General features: G+C 36.4%; 1 protein-coding gene across 4 annotated transcripts in view; it reads right to left on the bottom strand.

Moving 5' to 3' along the window:
• Nucleotides 1–492: 492 nt before the first annotated feature.
• The window catches only part of RGS17 (regulator of G protein signaling 17), a 67,939-nt gene continuing 50,252 nt past the window's right edge, over nt 493–18,179 (bottom strand). For 3 of the 4 annotated variants that reach the window (XM_071435264.1, XM_071435283.1, XM_071435274.1), the window contains exons 3-5: nt 6,042–6,131; nt 3,941–4,175; nt 493–881 (exon numbers count right to left, since the gene is read on the bottom strand). In XM_071435264.1, coding sequence (XP_071291365.1) covers nt 693–881; nt 3,941–4,175; nt 6,042–6,131 — 514 coding nt within the window. In that variant the 3' untranslated portion in view covers nt 493–692. The remainder of the gene's footprint in view (nt 882–3,940; nt 4,176–6,041; nt 6,132–18,179) is intronic. The other variant, XM_071435292.1, reaches the window with a different exon arrangement.

Raw genomic sequence — 18,179 nt, 5'->3', positions numbered from 1 at the left:
CATTGCAAACTCTGTAATGAAAATGCCACAGTTTTGGCAGTGAACAACCAGAGGAATCCTCCACTTGATTTATTTTAAATAAACAGTGATAAATAGCTCTTTTTCTCTGTACAGAAATATTGGCTTCAAAAAGTCAGTGTATTGTACTCAGTAGAGCATGTAGAGTAATGCTACACCTTAAAAATTGGCTTTTTAGTTAGTGATGTTAAAAAATGCAAGCCTCTTTCTGGTTTGCTGTAACTGTTTCTATGTACCATAGGACTGTATTGCACAAAAAAAAGTTTTTAAATACAGCTATAATTTATATTATTGGATTAAATATTGCAACAACTAAGTGGTAAGTGAAGCAGTTTTACCTTGCACATGCAGTGTGAGGATACACAAGGAGATTGTTCATAAAACTACAAATACATCATTGCAATCTTGACTGCAGTAGGGTGAAAGGAGTGTGAAATAAATGTATTTTGGCAAATCCATTGATCCCCTCCCACGCCATCTTGAGCAAGGAGGACCTTGGTAAAAATGTAGACAGAGACCATAATATGTATTTTTTTTTCTTCACAGTAGCCTGAGTAGTGCTAAACTGTAGTTCTCCAGGAACCCAGCTCCAGATGTTATTAAACTAATTTTCTTCCATCCCACCCACCCAAAAAAACAAAAAAAAATCAAGTTATTTTGTTTGAAAATTAAAACTAAGTTTCAGAAGTAGAGCCTGTAATACTTTCAACGAGAGACTTATAAATCTGAGAGTTCAAAAACCTTGGAAAAGAGTCTCTGTGCATCAAAGTGTATATCTGGAGCTGGGCATCTTCATACATGTGAGGGCTGGGATCTGACAAGTTTCTGTTGATCACTTCTCTCACCCGGGAATCAAGACTAACCTGAAGAAGATGAGCACAGAATAATAAAACAATAACATTGGAAAAACAGTAATATGTCTCTTTATTTCTCAGGGCTCCATTGAACATGCTGAGTTTATCAGTTACTCAAGTAATGCTCTGTGCTTCTTTCAGAACCATCACACAATTACTGAGTAATGCACTGAGACCATCACCTCTATTTCAGTTTTGACTTGGTCTTTGCAATCCTCTTAAGATCTGTGCAATGAAATGCAGCTGTATAGCAGATTAAATGCAGTGCAACTGCAGTTTTCCAAAACATATTGTTTTACCTTAAAAAATAATTTGTTTGCATTTAAAAATGTTTCTCTGAAATGGATGTTGAATTACCCTCATTCAGAGAGCTGCAGGTTTTTTTCTGAGCATTTATGGTTAAACTTTTAGAAGATTTCTATTCATCATTCTTATCTGGCTGCACTAGAGATTTTTTTTTCTGTTTCTTTTTCAGGCACTACATTTGTTCCTTACAAATTACCCACGGATTTTTATAATTGTTATTGTGTTGCTCTCCCCATTATTATTAAATATTTCTATCAGATTTTTTTCTTCTTGTCAGAACTCTTTAACATCTGGTAATTCGTACTTTCAGGAGATCATATATCCATATTGAAGTTGTTAGCAAGTTTCAGTTTTAGCTTCTCATTTACTTACCATTTGTGATGAACTCCTGTGCCTAGGCAGGCAGAAAAGGGCATATTATGCTTGGGATGAATGCCCAGATGATTTTAGAATATCCTTTAGAAATTTGAGTGAATGTACAGTTTATCCACAAAATGCTATAAAACCTAGTAAATTAATGCGTTCTGGATTAAATGAAATGGCAGTAGCAGCAAGGCCCACTGGGACCAGCAAAGGTTTACTCAGCTAAGAAGAAAAGGGCTAAAATCCTGAGTAGATAAATGTCAAGAAGAGATCAGTTAAGAAACTGTGATTTACACCAAGTTGCAATCTGACCCTACTGCTCTGCAACTCTACAAAAATATTCATACTGTCTGAAGGGTTGATTTCAACCTTGATACACAAAGGATGGTAACCAAGATGAAAACTCAGAATATGTTTGGATGTGTGAGCCTGTGCTTTCATACTTGGTGAAACAAAGTCTTTGAAAAATGCTGATGTGTTGTGGTGTAGTATGGTACAGCACTGAGAAGTAAATATACATTTTCATTCTGTCTTCACTACCAGCTGTAGAATCTGGCACTGTTGGTTTGTTGGTGTACTGGATTATGCTACTGACAGAGCAGACAAGCTTTCTCCTCTAATATTTGCTCTCACTTGGTTGTCAGTCACAAGGTACAACTATGAGAGACCAGTGGTGCTGCTCAGCCAGTGAGTGTAGGCAGGAGTACAGTACTATGGCAGTTTTGCGTGGCAGTGTTGCAACCATGTGCCTTCAGAATGTGTTTGAATAGATTTCAAGCCCAAACCATTGCATTTCTACAGCACAGAAAGGACACTAAGATTTAAGGAATTTGCCCCCTGACACCCAGGCACACACATTTATATCAACAAAAACAGTTTGTGCAGCTAATTGTTTCTTCAATATCAAACATAATAGCTGGGATAAAAAACCCCTCAAATTTGGCAGGATAGAGGGGTTTTGAGCCACTGAGCATAATAAAAGTTAATTGCACTCAGAGAATGTGAAAACCAAAATTAATTATGGAACTGTTAATTTGCATTGTATTTTTTCAGTGACTCACTAAAGCCAGATGGCAAAACTAGTTGTAATTACCAAAGGTATTTTTTTGCTTAACAGATAAATACCAAGTATCTGTTTAGAACACTAAGACCTTCTGCCTCAATAACTTCTTTACTGTACCAGTCATGCTAAACATATCAGCTCTTCTGCCAAAAGGTAACATCTGGATAGGGATGCCTGGATGAACAAGAATTTTTCAGTTCCCATGCTATTCTAATGCATTGCAAACAGTTCTTTTTTGCCTCCTAAGATTTCCAGTATGGGCAGGAGCAACTGGATTGATGAGATTTGTATGCATCCAGTGCACCAAGTTTGTGAGTAGCTTTGTTAAACAATGCTTGGTTAGTGTTTGAATTTTAAATGCTGAATGGCCTTAGCTTAAAAAGACAAATGAGCATTCATCACATACCTATCTGGTAAAAATACAGAAGAATATTAGAGTAAAAACTTATTATTAGCTTGCTGTATTGGCAATTGTATTTCACTCCAAAGCAAAAGTAGATACTATGGCACAAGAGAAGATAATGGAGCTATAATTCACGTTTGACTTCATTCATATGAATGAAGTTGCAAATTATTACTGAATGTAGTGAAAAAGTAAAATGTAGGAAGGAAGTTCCACAGTGAGCATAAATTAGCATAATGCCATTGAGTAGAAATTCAAATGCATTGCACAAAGATAAGGCAAAGAAAAGTACATGATGTGGCCTAAGAAAAACTCTATAGTGCTTATATATTTATGTATCTCTTTGTACAATAAAACATGGATTGATAGGGATGCTTTTTCTTTACTACAGGTGAAGATAATTTTAAAATTTTTCTATTTCAGTTAAAGGGTTGAATAAAATCTTATAAAATTCCCTAGATATTATACATTTCACTAGATAAAATATGTCATCTTCATTCTTGGACTCTCACATAGGAATAACCAGTGGAAATTCAGATTTTCTCCTAGACAACTGTAGCAGCAGATAAATCTATAAAGATTCTGATTTAAATTCCTTCAGTTTGGTGCTTTTTCTCCAGAAATCAATTTGCATTTGCATTACTTATTTCCTCTCTCTGCCCAACATGTAGCATTACTAAAGAGGCAAAGCTATTTCTCAGCTTTCTCTTACTGGAGTTTCTTGAGCCTTATAGAGAACTTGGATGTGTTGTGGCTGGTAATGCTAAATGGCCCAGTCCCTGCATCTCTACTGTCTGTGTGCCTTCCTTTCCTGATTTAATGCTCATACTAAGACTTTCATCTGACAGACTTTCAGACCCTCACTAGGCAGTCCAGTGTATAACATTCCTGCTGGGATAACAGAAAATGCAAGTGTAGCATTTACAGCTTTACCTCTTTTGGTGATAGTATAGAAATGTAATCTTCATATATAAGTCTTGCTTTTTCTTCAATAACTTTCTTGTTCTGTTCCTTCTTTAGATCTTCACATGCAAGCCAGAAAAGCAGGTTCTCCTCACTATACTCCGTTCTAAGAAACTCTCTGAAAAGGTTCCTCCCAGCTGGTGTTTTCATCATCTTGTCAAAATTCTGAGCCCAAGACAAAATTTCATCTGCAGTAGGGTTTTGGCTGCAAAAGAAAATATCATTACAAATATGCTTCTATTTTTGTAGTGGTGTTTTCATATATTCATCCAAAAATTCTCCTTTTGACCCACTTTAGTCCAAGGTTTTCACCTTGGACTGAAAAAACTGGAGAGCAAAAAAAAAACTGGAAGCAAAAAAAACTTCAGCAATAACAGGGGAATTTTGTTTGCTCTTCACTTGTGCATTCATTATCCCAATAGCCCACTAAATGTATTTAATGTTATGAGACATGCACTTGACTTTTTATGAGTTTTCTGCTGGTGTTCTTAGCCAAGTGGCTCAAAGACAAAATCCAACAACAGCACTGAATTCCTGCCTCTGGAGTGAAAGGAGATTCCAGGAAGCTGGAAAGAGACTCTTCCGTGAAGAGTTTAGGATGACACCTGATGTCCCTGCCTGCCTCTGATGGTGACTGTACACAATTTGGTTTAGGAGGAACAAGAAAAACAAAAAGCAGCCAAAAGCATACTAATGAGGCCAAACAAAGTAGTAATTCAGAGAGATTTTAAATTAGCATATTTCTGTGCTTGTACGTAAGGGTTGCTAAGCTTCCCTCTGTTTCATGCTATTGACCTGAATGATGATCTTTTGGCATGAGATGTGATGGATTTTGCTGGCAAAACAGGAAAGAGAAGAAATGGGGAAAAGTCCTTATTTCCATTTCCTGAAGGAAACTATTTCCTGGCTTTTACCAGTGGATGCACTGGGTAAGTGATCAGAAGACTTACTGGCATCAATTAACGTACCAATGAACAGCTTAAGAAAGTAATTCTCCAGATTACTTAGCAACAATTTAATATAGTTTCAAACTTAATTTTGAGCACTTGCCCTCTCATTCCTGATCAACACAAGAGCTTTACTAGCTGTTGTCATTACTGTTTGTGTTATCATGATGCACAATAAGTGACATTTGTCTATATAATTTCTGTTCAAGTCAATTTATCAACTCCTACTCTATATGCAAGGTAGACTGGATGATGGGAAGCTATTAGTGATAAATCACAAATTTTTTAACAGTAAAGTAATTGTAAACTGAATGAAAAAGTTTAAACACAGATTTTAAGGTGAACAGTCCTCTCAGGACTTTGCGCTCTCCACTGAGGAGAGTTCAAAGAACCTGCTGAGCTGAATGGGGCTGACAAACAACCTGGGCTCCCTTACTGTCTGTTGGGAAGCTCTTCACTATCGTATTTTACTATTTACAATATTGCCTTCTCATAAAAGATGATGATTAACAATAAAGGCAATGAGTTTTTTGGGGTTTTTTTGGTCATCATATACGTCCTTTAAAGTTTGAATTTTCTTCTTATGTGATTACTCAGGTTCCCTGACAGATTACCATTTTTCCCCACATAATGAACATGGGCCCAAGCTTTAGACAGAAGTAGAAGCTCAGACTTTGTGTGTTTAACCTGGTTTGCAAGGTATGTGGCTTTTTTTTTAATTCCAGTGAAACCATAGTTCAAGATGCTTTATGAAAGGTAGCCACATTAAAAATCTGGTCATGAAGTACACTTGTGACTATTATTTTTTCTTCTTGTCTGGAGAGACAGGAAAAAGTGCTCTCACAGGCAGCAGAGGATTCTTACAGAGACCCACATATGGAACTGTCTATGCATCTTCCATTTCTCCCCATGGTTCTTCCCCACAAATAAGAAAATGTAAATAAACCTGACTTGAGAATGTCTCTGCTGTTATTTCATTGTCAGGACAGGTTTTGCTTCCTTTTGTATAGAATTTTTTGGAGGAAAAGCAATGAAAAAGACATTCCCAAAGAATAAAACCCAAGACAATTCTTGATATTAGTTAAGGACAAAACACTTATTAGATAACAGTTTGACCAACTTACCATTCTTCTATGACCTGGATACTCTCCAGTTTGGTCGTATGTGTTGGCCTTCCTGCATTGTCTCCTCTATCTTCATTCCTAACAGTGAGGCTGCAATGTAGTACAACACTTTATTTTGTCTAGAGAAAGTTAATTTAAAACAATGAATACAGTAATGCAAACTTTTAAAAGATATAGTCCTATATAGGGTATCATTTTTAACTCTTGTGTCTAAAATTTTGGAGAAAAGTTTTCATAATGACTTTTCCCCTGAACTATGATGAATATTAATTTACAGTTGCTATTAGCACATGCAGTGTTTTAGAAGCTCACAGTTTATCCACTGAAAGATGGGAAAATACTTAGAGGTCACTTTTGGAGTGATTTCACTTAGGTAACTGAGAACACTAGGAACAGTATGAGTAGGGGGGATATGAATATCTGAACTGGATATTGATGGGGCTTTGATGCCCCACCAGTTCTGGATAGTTTTTCAGGCTTTATGAATGTTCCCTTTTCTCTCTTCAAGATACAGTGGCAGTAGATGGCTCAGATTCAGAACTTAGCATGTGGCAGCTCCTTATGATTTCCTCTTCTGACCTAAATTTGTTTTCCATTCCAAAAAATAAAACATACTGGCCTCTGAGCAGAAAGGCATCCATTACCCTTATATTACTACAAGCAAGGAAAAGAAAGGCTTCCTTTATGCAAGGATATTTTTAATGGTTTTTTGCTTCTTTTTAGAACTGCTAACTAGAATCACTTATTTTTTTGCAAATATCTTTTAAATCAGATTTGCTGTAGTGGTAAAGACTTCCTCTGTGTGTGTTCTCTGTGAATCTTCTCGAATAGGGAAGATTCAAACCCAGCAAACCCACAATTCCTGATAACTACTGAAATAAAGTATGTTTTGAGTGACTTAGATATTCATGTGGAAAACCTGGTTCTGATAATTCAGCTTAAGAAGTGGAATGTAGTAAGGAGATGGAAATTTCCTTTCATCAGGTGTTCCCTATGTGTCCGGTTGAGAGAAAACAAGAAACCAAGCAAAAAATCCCCCTTCTAATCTCAAGAGCTCATATTTTGAACATTAAGTATTCACCATATAATGATGGTCTCAGTTGCTCTAAGTGTTGCTACAAAAATATGTTTGTAGCATAAAGCTTCTCCCTCCCCCACTAATCTAAATTACTCCTGCGCAGCTCTAAGAAGAAATCCCAGCTCTGAGACATCTCTAGCACAAATAATCTTCCTTTATAGGTTCTCTGCATTTATGAGTGCCTTCAACATTTTTTTTCAAGCATTTGGCAGAGCTAATAGGTATTCTCAAATACTCTTCTTAAAACTGGAAGTTTAAGCTCCCAGGTAAAGCAGAGCACATATTAAGACTTAAACATTACAGAGACGTACACTTGCAAACGAAGCTCTTTGATACTGGTTGCTCCTTCACTTACCTGCCAAGACCTTAGTTCAGGCCCTTGGTCCTGCTTCCCCTGTTACAGCGTAGGAATGCAGCTCCAGTGCTGCTAAGGTTGTTAGGGTGTCATCAACTGCTGCAGGAGAAACAACACATCCTGAACTCTGGGGTTGGCAGGTAAAAAGCCTTTCTGTCTCCTCTGACCTGTTGTTCGTCAGTCTACAGAGGGAGCACCCAGGAAAGACAGAAAGGAGTTCCGTATACAGGAGGAGAAAAAAAAAAGGGACCATCCATTTTCTTTCTGTCTTGTAATCTTTAAGTCCACACATGTAACTGCTTAGAGTCACCTTGCATCTGGCCAGAGCACAAAGTTGGAGTGAGGGAGAAGCGGGGAAGGCACAAAGCTCTCTCTCCCTGCCTCCCTCCCTCCTTCCCTCCTTTGCAGTCCATAGGTAGAGCAGCATTTGTCTTCTCTGCTGGGTGCAGAAAGCAGAGTGTCCTTTGGTTCCATGGAAGAATAATACCATGGAGGGAGGAAACAGCTTGTGTAGGTTGCGAATGCAATAAGGTGTTGAGTCTGCCTAAAAGAGAATGAAGCTGCCTGTTTTCCTTCCTCCATCACATGAACAGCAACTAAGCTGTGCTGAGATAATTTACTTGTCAGGTACTAGACATTCAAGGTTTGGATGCAGAGTCTTACTGGAAGTAGAAAGTGACTCATGTGAGAGCATTTAGTATACACTACTAATTTAATTTGTTGTCTGGGATCAAATACTGCTTGCTTTGCTCATGCAAAATCTCTGCTAGATTTGGGAAAACCATCATGGGTTGATGAAGGGGAAACAATGATAGTGAAGTAGTGAGTGGTGAAAAAGAGAAATAGGAATAGGAGCAAGAAGGCCATGTTGACTTCATTGCAATGTTTGTCTATCTAGTTATTCCTTTGTCTATCAAAGGAATAACTAATAGACAGTATGCACAGTATGCATTTTATTTTCATATTTTCCAAATGACAAAAAAAAAAAACCCCAATAAAAAGTTCAGATTGTGGGCCTGGAACATAGTATGCAGTTTTATGGTATGTATACCATAGTATTGATGCAAGGTACACACTTGGCCCTGATTCCGTCATCTCACCATTCATAACTGGAGTTTAATGGCTGAAGTTAGTCAGGGCTGCAAAACAGAGAACACTCCAAAGACAGAAGCCTCACACTGGGTTGGAACATGTTTGGGTATTGCATTTAAAACTGTGATACTTTTGTAATGCATCTTGGCCTATATTCTGCATTATGTTTCCTGTGACAAAACTAGCACTAAATTTCAACTTTTATTTATCTACATCTGTCAAGGCTAGAGTTCTATCCGATATATTACTTTTAATATGTTTTTCCAGTAAAGGAAACCATCATTTTTATACTCAAGTACACTCAATTCAGATATGCTTGTTTTCACTCAAGGAACTGGTTCATGATCTCTTAGAAAAAAAATCAAATATTTAAGCATTTTTGACTGCAAAGCTAGCTTGAAAGCAGCCTTTAAGTAACTGATTACAATAAGAGATTGTTACCTTTTAACTTGAAATGAAAACACTGCACTGCTCTTTCCCATGTTGCTATATTCAGCTGGAAACACCCTATCTGTTCATGTTTCTCTATGGAATTCAAGCAGTCTGCAGCAGCAAAGGTGTTCTGCATACCTGAGCTGATGTCCTTGATATATTTATCCATCATTGAAGCTAGCTGTTTGTGTCAGAAGGATTTTGCTGTACAGTGTAATATTAAACAGACTAAAAGTAACAGGCTAAAGATTAAGAAAATTATCTTAGTTAAGGATTTAAGAAAAGGAAATTACTGATAGATCTCACCAAAAAGCAGTTAAATGAAAGGGAGGTGCACTAGAAAGACATCTGATGCAAATGAACGCCTTTGGTGTCATTAACATATTTGGTATTATTTATTAATTGGAATACACTCATCATAGATCTTTAAAATTTAGAGATGCAAATTACCCATGATAAAAGTACACCAAAACTAATAATGCCTTAAAAAGGGAGTTTGGGATGTCCAAAGGCAGAGTTTAAATGGAAAACACTAGTATGAGTTTGTTCTCTCTTTGTATGGAAGGTTTGTTCTGCCCACTTCTATGTTGATTTTATTGCTCTGGAGAGTACAGAAAAAAATACTTCAGTGGGCGGAGCTTGATGTACCTTTCAAATATATCTTGGGTTCCTGACTGCTACAAACCAATAAGTTTCTTGAACTACTGCAACAGTATTATTATGAGAAATTTCTGCTTGGAGTGAAGGTATTTCTACTTTGCAACTTCACAAGCTTTATAAATAAAAAAGTTAATGATCAGGGACTACTTGAAGAAGCATACATATTGAACAAATGACCACAAATAAGGGTAAGTCTGTCCAGGTTTCTAGCTGATGTGGTTTCGGGGGTACTGCTGGGATTTAGAAAACTGATATTTCTTTATTTATTTAGCTATTAATACTTGGCTGCTAATATTCAAGTTAAGCAATTAAGTAATTATTCTGTTGAGTAATTATATAGCTAAATCTGTATTGAAGCACCCTATTGCATGAGAAGATAAAAAAGCCAAGTTAATTGCATGGAATCATCAAGAGTTGAACTAATTTAACAGCAAATATCTCACTGACTTCCTCCAGATGTTTCCAGCTGATGGTTTTAGCCTTTTTGTAAGTTGCATCCCTGTTGCTGCACTTACGTTCTACTGCCTTTAAGAAACTGAAGGTAATTTAGAGTTTGCGCCTGATCTTTCATTCTCTGCATACCCAGTAAATAAATGGTATTTTTTTTGTATTAAATGGTATTTAATTGGTTCCCAAGAGTCACTTTCTCGTGTATCAGTAGCCTAAATCTGGTAAATCAGTGGAATTACTGTTTTCATTATGGCAAGAAAACCATGCCATTGTGAGACGTGCCAAGATTAATATTCTGCCTCTGCATGGCTGACCAGGTACTATTTGTTCAGGTATCTTCTGTTATGTGCCTCATATGCAATATATCCTCACAGTATTTTGTGATTATATCTGGCTCTGAAGATAATTAAAACTATTAAAACCTCTTGCCTTAATGGTATTTTTTTATACTGCCATGCAGATAAGGAGTAGAAATCAAACAGGGACACTGTGAATGGCTATTGGGTTGGCTGTTTAGGAGATCTGTGCTCAGTTTCTATTTTTTGGCTGAAATTTGTAGTCTGCTGGGCAGTGACTGTGCTTTAGGCTGGACATGCTTATGTCACACAGTAGGGCCATGAGCCCTCAAGCCACAAATGTAACAGAAAAATCTTCTTTACTCTAGGCCAAAAGTCACATTAAGTCAATTGTCCATACATAATCTGAAGGCCCAATTTTGTTTTCACATGAAAATTAATATACAGATAAGATTCTGGGGATAACAGATGTGCTGACAGGTTTCCTTCACTGATCGACCCTTTGAAAAACTATATCTCACTGGCATTGCACTTCACCCTATGCTACTCCTGGAATTTTTTATTATCATCAGACCAAGAGACATAATATTTTTAGCTTTCTAAAAAAACCCCAACAACTCTTTCCCCACAAAAGACCTCAATATATCAAGATTTAATTATGATTTTAAAATTACAGAGATAGATGATGTAAAATGACCATTCCCCAAAAGTCTTGAAAAACACAATTTACCAAATTTACCAAATAGATTCAGATAGGAAATATCTTTTCTCTTCTGATTGGAAAAGGAAAGGCCTTTAAACAAACAAATTACTGCACATGAAAACAAGAACATATGTTTAGTACATTTTCCTGAAATGAGGGGAAGGTGGTTTTGAAAACTCTTAGTGTTGGTGCCCATCTTTGTCTCAATCTTTTGCCAGCTGGGTAAATACCCTCACTCTTCAATTCAAAATGGGTGTGCTCCTGCTGATCTCCCTGCTCTCTGATTCCTTTCCTTTTATTACAAGTGTTTAGCTTAAATCATGCCATATGAACAAATATATTTTTTCTGGTTTTATTTCAGATGCAAAAAACCTGCATGCTAGTATCTTTTTAATTTTTGATTGCAGTTCAACCTGATCAAACTGTCTTCAATACTGCGGTTCAACAGTCACTGAAAAATCAATTGTTCACACAATTGTATTCAGAATTGACTCCTAAATGCTGAGGTATGCTCTGTTAGATGTCAGAGATAGACATGGTTCCAATATCCCATATACTGTGTGATAATGGAAAAGACAACTATACTGAGATTCTTCAATTTCTATTATGAAACTTGATTTAACTTAAAAATGACTCAAAATCATTTTGTCACCTCATTTTTTTCTGACACCTGGAATATTTAAGCTTGATGTCACTGAATACTAGTCAAGACTGTGTTTGTTTATGTACAGAGGAGAATGATGATTTTGCTACACTTTGTAAAGCAATAATAATGAAAAATAATTGCAATATTATTGTGACCCATTCATAAAGAATACAGCTATGTTAATCTCAAATCACTGTCTTCTATCTCCCTTTTAATGTCACAAAATTAGGATGAGAATGAAATGTTACATGAACAATATTATCCAATGATAGCTCTTTTTTTAAAGCTGAGGTAAAGGGTAAAAAACTTGTTTCTATTAAAGTTAAGGAAAGAATTCACTTTTTTGTTACAGTAAGTGAATAATATCCAGAATAATTATTCTGAGAAAAACTAGATCTAGAATTATTATTTTTATGATAATGTACTAGACGTTTTCATAGACTCAGATAAACTTGCATTATATCCTTCAAGTCCCTGGCTGTATTAGAGGGAAAGGGGACCCATCTCTTATCTGACCTTGAGTTTATAAGAATGTTTATAAGTTTGAGTTTATAAGTTTGTAAGAATAGCAAGAAAGACTAAAGCTCTACAACTCTTCCAATAACACCAGTATGTTCAAAATGTCAGCTAAATTTGTGGCAATGAATGAATTTGAGAGTGGAGGCTTACATGGATGCCTGGAGGTCTGCAAGGCAAACATAAGTGATGTGTAGTAAATTTTTTATTCCCATATGTCTGCCTTGGTAATCTGTGAGAGACTTTGAAGGGAAATGGTAGTCAAAATCCTATGGAATCATTTGCTTAGACTGATCAGAATATGGTCTTAACTCAGTCAGCAGAACATAATAAATTTTTTTACAAATAAGAAACGGATCAAAAAAAAGTGAAGGGTTTTTTTGTCATTAGTGTCAATCCCAGTTCTTTAACAAGACAATGATTTACAGCTCTTCACTGAATTCAATAAAGAAATGTAAGATGTAAAATTTTATATTGAAAACAAGTTAGAAATTTAATGAAAAATAGCTACATCCTACTCTGAGTAAAAAATTACTTGTCTTGTGCTTAAAACTAAACAATGAGATTGTGTTTAGCAGACTGACATAGGAAAGCAGTCTGTTGGGGCAAAGCCAACAATTACCATAAGGCTATAATCAGCCCACTTGGCATTGTCCACTGAAACTATAAACTCCTTTCAAAAAGTCCAGGTACCTGTGGTGCTGAGTCTTTTGAGTGCCAGAGTTACATTTGCCTTAGGTGATAAGATGGTGCAAGAGGCAAGTATGATCCAAATTGTTTTTAAAAGAAAAAAAGCAATCCAGCATAGACTCCAGCTTGAATTTATAAACTTGACATCTGCTTCTGTGAGTCTTACCTCATGTAACTAAAACCCCAAACATTTTTTTGTTTTTTAATAATACAAGTATTTGCAAATTAACCATCCTAGAGATTTTGTATTACAGCTAAAACGCCTCCAGTATTTCAAAGCATCAGGTGAGGAATGTGGAGTCACAAACCTCCCAGCTCTTTGTTCAGCTTACAGTGTACTCTCATTGGTTTAGCCTTGAACTACAAGGGCTGCACCAATAACTGGCCTGGCTTTTTTTCTCATAGGTCACAAAAGTAAGATAAAATGAAGTAAGTGGTTTGTCTCTTCCAATGCATTGTCTCTTCCAATGGCTAGAAAGCCTACAACTTTTCATTTCAAATTTTTCTTTGTTGTATTTTCCCCCTTGATTCCGTTTATGATGTAGTGCGTGTAGTGTTGCAGTTCATATTTTTCCCCTTTTTTCATCTCTGTTTGAAGAGCACACAGCTGAGAAGTAGTCTGTTACAGAGGGTTGGGCACTTCTATGTGCCATGAATGTGCTTTCCTTGAGAAAGCTTAGGATCCTCTGCTCAGGATCCAGTAATATTAAATGCAGGCAGACTTCTGGCTCCCACATGTGCATTTCTGCATACCATAAATTCTGTGGGCTAAGCAGGAACACAAGGTGTAAACTTTCTGGTCTGATTTTTCCTACCTAGGATGGATACAGAAGCTGTCTCACAGGCCCTTCCACCAGGGTTTTATGGAGAATGCAGCTGAATGGAACTGAGTTTGTGTTTTGCACAGATTTGACAGTTAAAATTAATTTACTTCTGAACTGAGTTTCTAACAAAATAGTGTTTGTGGAAAAGTTTAATGACATTTCATAACTGCTTTTCATATTTCTAAAAATAATTATCATTACATTTTAAAATGAAATAATCAGTTGTCTTGGTTTTATTCATTGTTAGTTAGCATTATTCTTACTACTTCTTTGTGAGTAATTCTAGTTAATGTCGTAAAATAATAGATTTAAATGAAATATTGTGCTTAAATTTAAGAAGCTCTTTAGAAAAATTACATTCTGTCATAGCAGATTTCTTTTCCAGTAGGCTTTCTGATTATGAGACAAGTGATTTTCTATTAAGAAAACAGCTCATCAGGAAATCCAGCAGCTATAACTCTTAACTTCATGATACATGGAGTGTTTGTTAAAGCTTTATCTCCCAGAGTGCTGCAAACAGCATCTCCATTTTTTCACTCAGAATCATGTTTATACTAAGAGCTATGGAGAGAAGTGTGAATAACAATGCCTTACAGCATTAAAATCCCAAAGCACAGCAAAAAATTGCATTTGTCTCTTGTGTTTGAAGTATCCTTGTTTCCCTAAAATAGTCTTGAGATTTCTAGAAGAGTAGCATTGACAGTAGGGCTGTGGAGGGTGCGGACACAGGAACAGAGATATAGTCAAAACTCCTTGTGCCTACAGATGGGTATCTTGGCCCATTAACTGTCTTATTTCTGACACCAATGCTGTAGCAGCAATCCAGGGTGACTGAAAGAATCATTGCCCATTCTCCTGTGTTTGTTCTTTAGTGCTGCTATTGCTGTTCTATTTCAACTTTTCTGTGTGAAGGAATAGCTTTTAGCCCTGTGAGATGTTGAAGAGTTCAGAAGGAAATACACTTTAAAATACTACAGATGGATAGAGTCCTACCTTTTTTCCTTGTGCAAACCTGGACTAAGTTCTGTGAGTTCTTTTGTTCAAAGATAAGGCCAGATCATCTTTGTTGAGAGCTGTAACTTTTCCATGAAAAATAAGAAACTTCTCAGTTCATTTGAGATTGTATCTCTCTGTCATACTTTGAATGTGGGGGAGAATAGGTTTGATTTCTTACTGGTTTTCGATTGCTGTGCTTTCTTAATACTGCGCAGTATTCAGCCTAATTGGTCAAAAGCCAATATAGATTTACTATAAACCATAAAAGAAAAAGGAGATTGGTGGAAATCAAAGTTTAATATATCTGGAGCACCTCAGGCTATTAAGGTCTAGTCTGTTAAGACATTTAGATCTGTCCTGATAGTATTATGTTGTGCTATTCCTCAGCTTGAGTAGAAGCAGAATTGAACCCAAATGATCTACTGCTTAAGAGTATAATCAACCCTTTGTTAATGGGAAATCTTGGCCAAGATGGAGTTTATGTAAGATCATTATATAAAGTTATTAAATTGCATCCCACATGGCACAGTGAAGGTAGATCATCCTTACTGAAATATGAGTGCTAAAGTAAAGTAAGTCATAGAGGGATATGCTCTGTAAAGCAAGTACTTAAAAGGTTTTAGCAAAGCTGCAGTATATCACTCTCTTCCCTTTCCTGTATATTTAATATTTTTAAATGGAATAGACATAAAATCTGGTAACCTTTTCTCTTCTTAAGGGACAGTCAGATTAACAGTCTCTTTATAAAGACAGGAGTTATATTTTCCTTTTGTATTTTCCATCAAAGTTGAAATTAGTGTATGTTTGGCAGACAAATTGTCAAATTTGTCCAAACTACCTTCTCCTTTTGGACCCCATGAAAAATTTGAAAGAAAAGCCTTGTAGAATTAAAAATCCACATGTCAATACTTCTTCTATCATAGGTTCATATTTGCAATGTGATATTTGATGTAATTTTTATATTGATTCTTTTGTCTTTTAGAAAATGTTCTGAAACATATTGGTAATGGAAAAACTAACCTGCTGGAAAACCCTTGATAAAAGGGATATTCTCCTAAAATACTCAGAAAGACCCTCAGAAATGTTTTGCAAAAATTTAAGATCTGAGTTTTAGTCTTAAAACTGAGTTCAGTGCACTGAGTTCAATGTTTTATGCTGTTGAGATGGAACCTCCTCTGTTACAGCTTGTTTTCCTTGCCTCTGGTGTCTTGTCAGTGGGCACCACTGAAAACACCCTGGCTCCATCTTCTTTGCTCACTCACTTAAAGCATTTGTACATATTGAGCCTTCTCTTCTCTGGGTGGAACCATGTCAAGTCTCTCAGCCTTTCCTCACAGGAGAGGAGCTCCAGTCCTTTAATCATTTTAGAGGCCCTTTGCTGGAAGGGCCTCTTATTTCCAGTATAACCAGGGCTCTTGCATTGAAGAGCCCAGAACTGGATATAGTGCTCTAGGCATGGCCAGTAGTGCCACAAAAAAACATATTTTAAAAGAGATTCTAATTGAGGAATATTCTGGGGGGCTACATAAAAAAACCCCAAGCAATTATATTTACATTTCAGGATGACTTCAGAGTGAAGGAGAGAACTGTTCTCAATGTCAAAGCAGGTTAAATGTTATGTGAAAGAAGACTGGCCCTTTTAATGGAAAGCCTTGCTGAATGTGTTGTTTTCTTCCTCTGCTCTTGTGTGACTTATTTAATCTTCCTACCTGCAGATATTGCAGCTCAGCAGGAGCTCAAAGGCAGATGGAAACTACCAATGTGCACTGCACTTGAACTTCTGAAATAAAGGACAATATCTCCCTCAAACTTAGACTAACACAGAGCAAAATATGTAACTGTGCAAGAGAGAAAAGGACTAGTGATTTAAAGCAATCCGATTTCCTAAGCTCTTTTTTACTTATAATGTTTTGTTCTCCTGAAAATCTGTAAGAAAATATACTTCCTGCTGGATTTTACCTTAAAGAGATTATATTACTTTTACATAATGATAGCCACAACAGAAGTAATTACAACTTTTGTTAAAGTGCTAGTCCTTTCTAGGATATTTTTTTGAGATTTTTATTCTCATATGTGGAATTTTTGTAATTTTTGTACAGGTAAGAAACCCAAGGCTTGCCAAAGTTTGCTTACCAATGATTTCTAGAGGAGTTACTCTAGCTTTCTTCCATTAGTTTAGAGATGGTTTCTGCGTTAGGCAATATTCAACTGAAAGATGTATTTCTCTTGTCAGGTCACCCAAGAGATTGCTAGTCTGGCTTCATTCCTTCCTTCAGAATATTACCATTCATATTCCATCTTGTATGATGGATACATTTAATTACTAGACAATCTGCAGCATCCTTACTCCTGGCTACAGCTATTTTGCAAGCAATTCCTTCATATATTTGAGACAATCAAAAGTGACAGTTCTGTACTGTTCAAATAAATGGAGATTGTATCCCTTCAAAGGGTAGCTAGATGAATAAAAGCCGTCCAAATCACTAGCAAGCAAACCTAATGGTCTCAACTAATTCTGATAAATGAGCCTAGTCTCACTTTCTCTAGTGACTTTTTCTTTATTATTCTTGGTTTTCAGGTATTAAAGTAGGAGCAACACCATATTTTGTGAAATTAGCCTTGACTAAACTAGTTGATACTTATCCAGATCACAGTCAAGTAAAATGGGGGATTTGCTTTACATTCTTGCAGATAACAAACAGGATTGAGACCCTCTGTGCCAGTCTGTATATCTTACAGACATCTGTTTTGTTGGTGCTGGTTTACAAATTTTTTAAGACAAGGCCCTCAGCTGGGAAGCACTTTCAGCATGGATGTCAACAAGAACTGAAATTACCCATTCCTTCATAATGGGTGCTCAGCCTCTGCCAGTATCCGGCCTTCAACCAGGTATTTCAGAAGAACCAGAGCTGCTATCTAGACAAATGCATGTGCTATGGAATTATTAAGGGTGACTAGACAAGACTCAGATCTCCTTTGCCTTTCTGACTCACATAATGAATGTTTGGCCCACTTTTCTAGTGAGAGGATCTCCATCTAATAAGTGCTTCCTAACAGAGGTCCAGACTCATTTCCATGAAATATTATAATTTTTTCTCTTTAAAGTGCTAGACATTTATTCCTGTTTTAACTGGCATCTTAAACTGATTTGGAATTATGCACAGTTAAAAAATAAACATATGCAAGATAGAAATTCTGCTGCTGACAGATTTTAGCAGCCTAATTTTTGTTTTCCTTTTTGGTTTAGAACTACAGGCTGCATTTATTCTTGCAGATAAAATGTTCTGGGAGAGTCCTGAGGTTGACTGGAACCACATAGCCCCAATCCACTAAAGCCCATGTCCAAAACAGGGTTTCTGCCATAGGCCATTGGTTGGGAATGCACTTTGGCATTGGTCAA

Source organism: Agelaius tricolor, unplaced genomic scaffold (assembly GCF_023055355.1).
Source record: "Agelaius tricolor isolate 1412-34295 unplaced genomic scaffold, bAgeTri1.0.p SCAF_1, whole genome shotgun sequence".
NCBI classification, from domain to species: domain Eukaryota; kingdom Metazoa; phylum Chordata; class Aves; order Passeriformes; family Icteridae; genus Agelaius; species Agelaius tricolor.
Note: the sequence above shows the minus strand (reverse complement) of the source record. Positions and strands in the feature narration are given on the sequence as shown.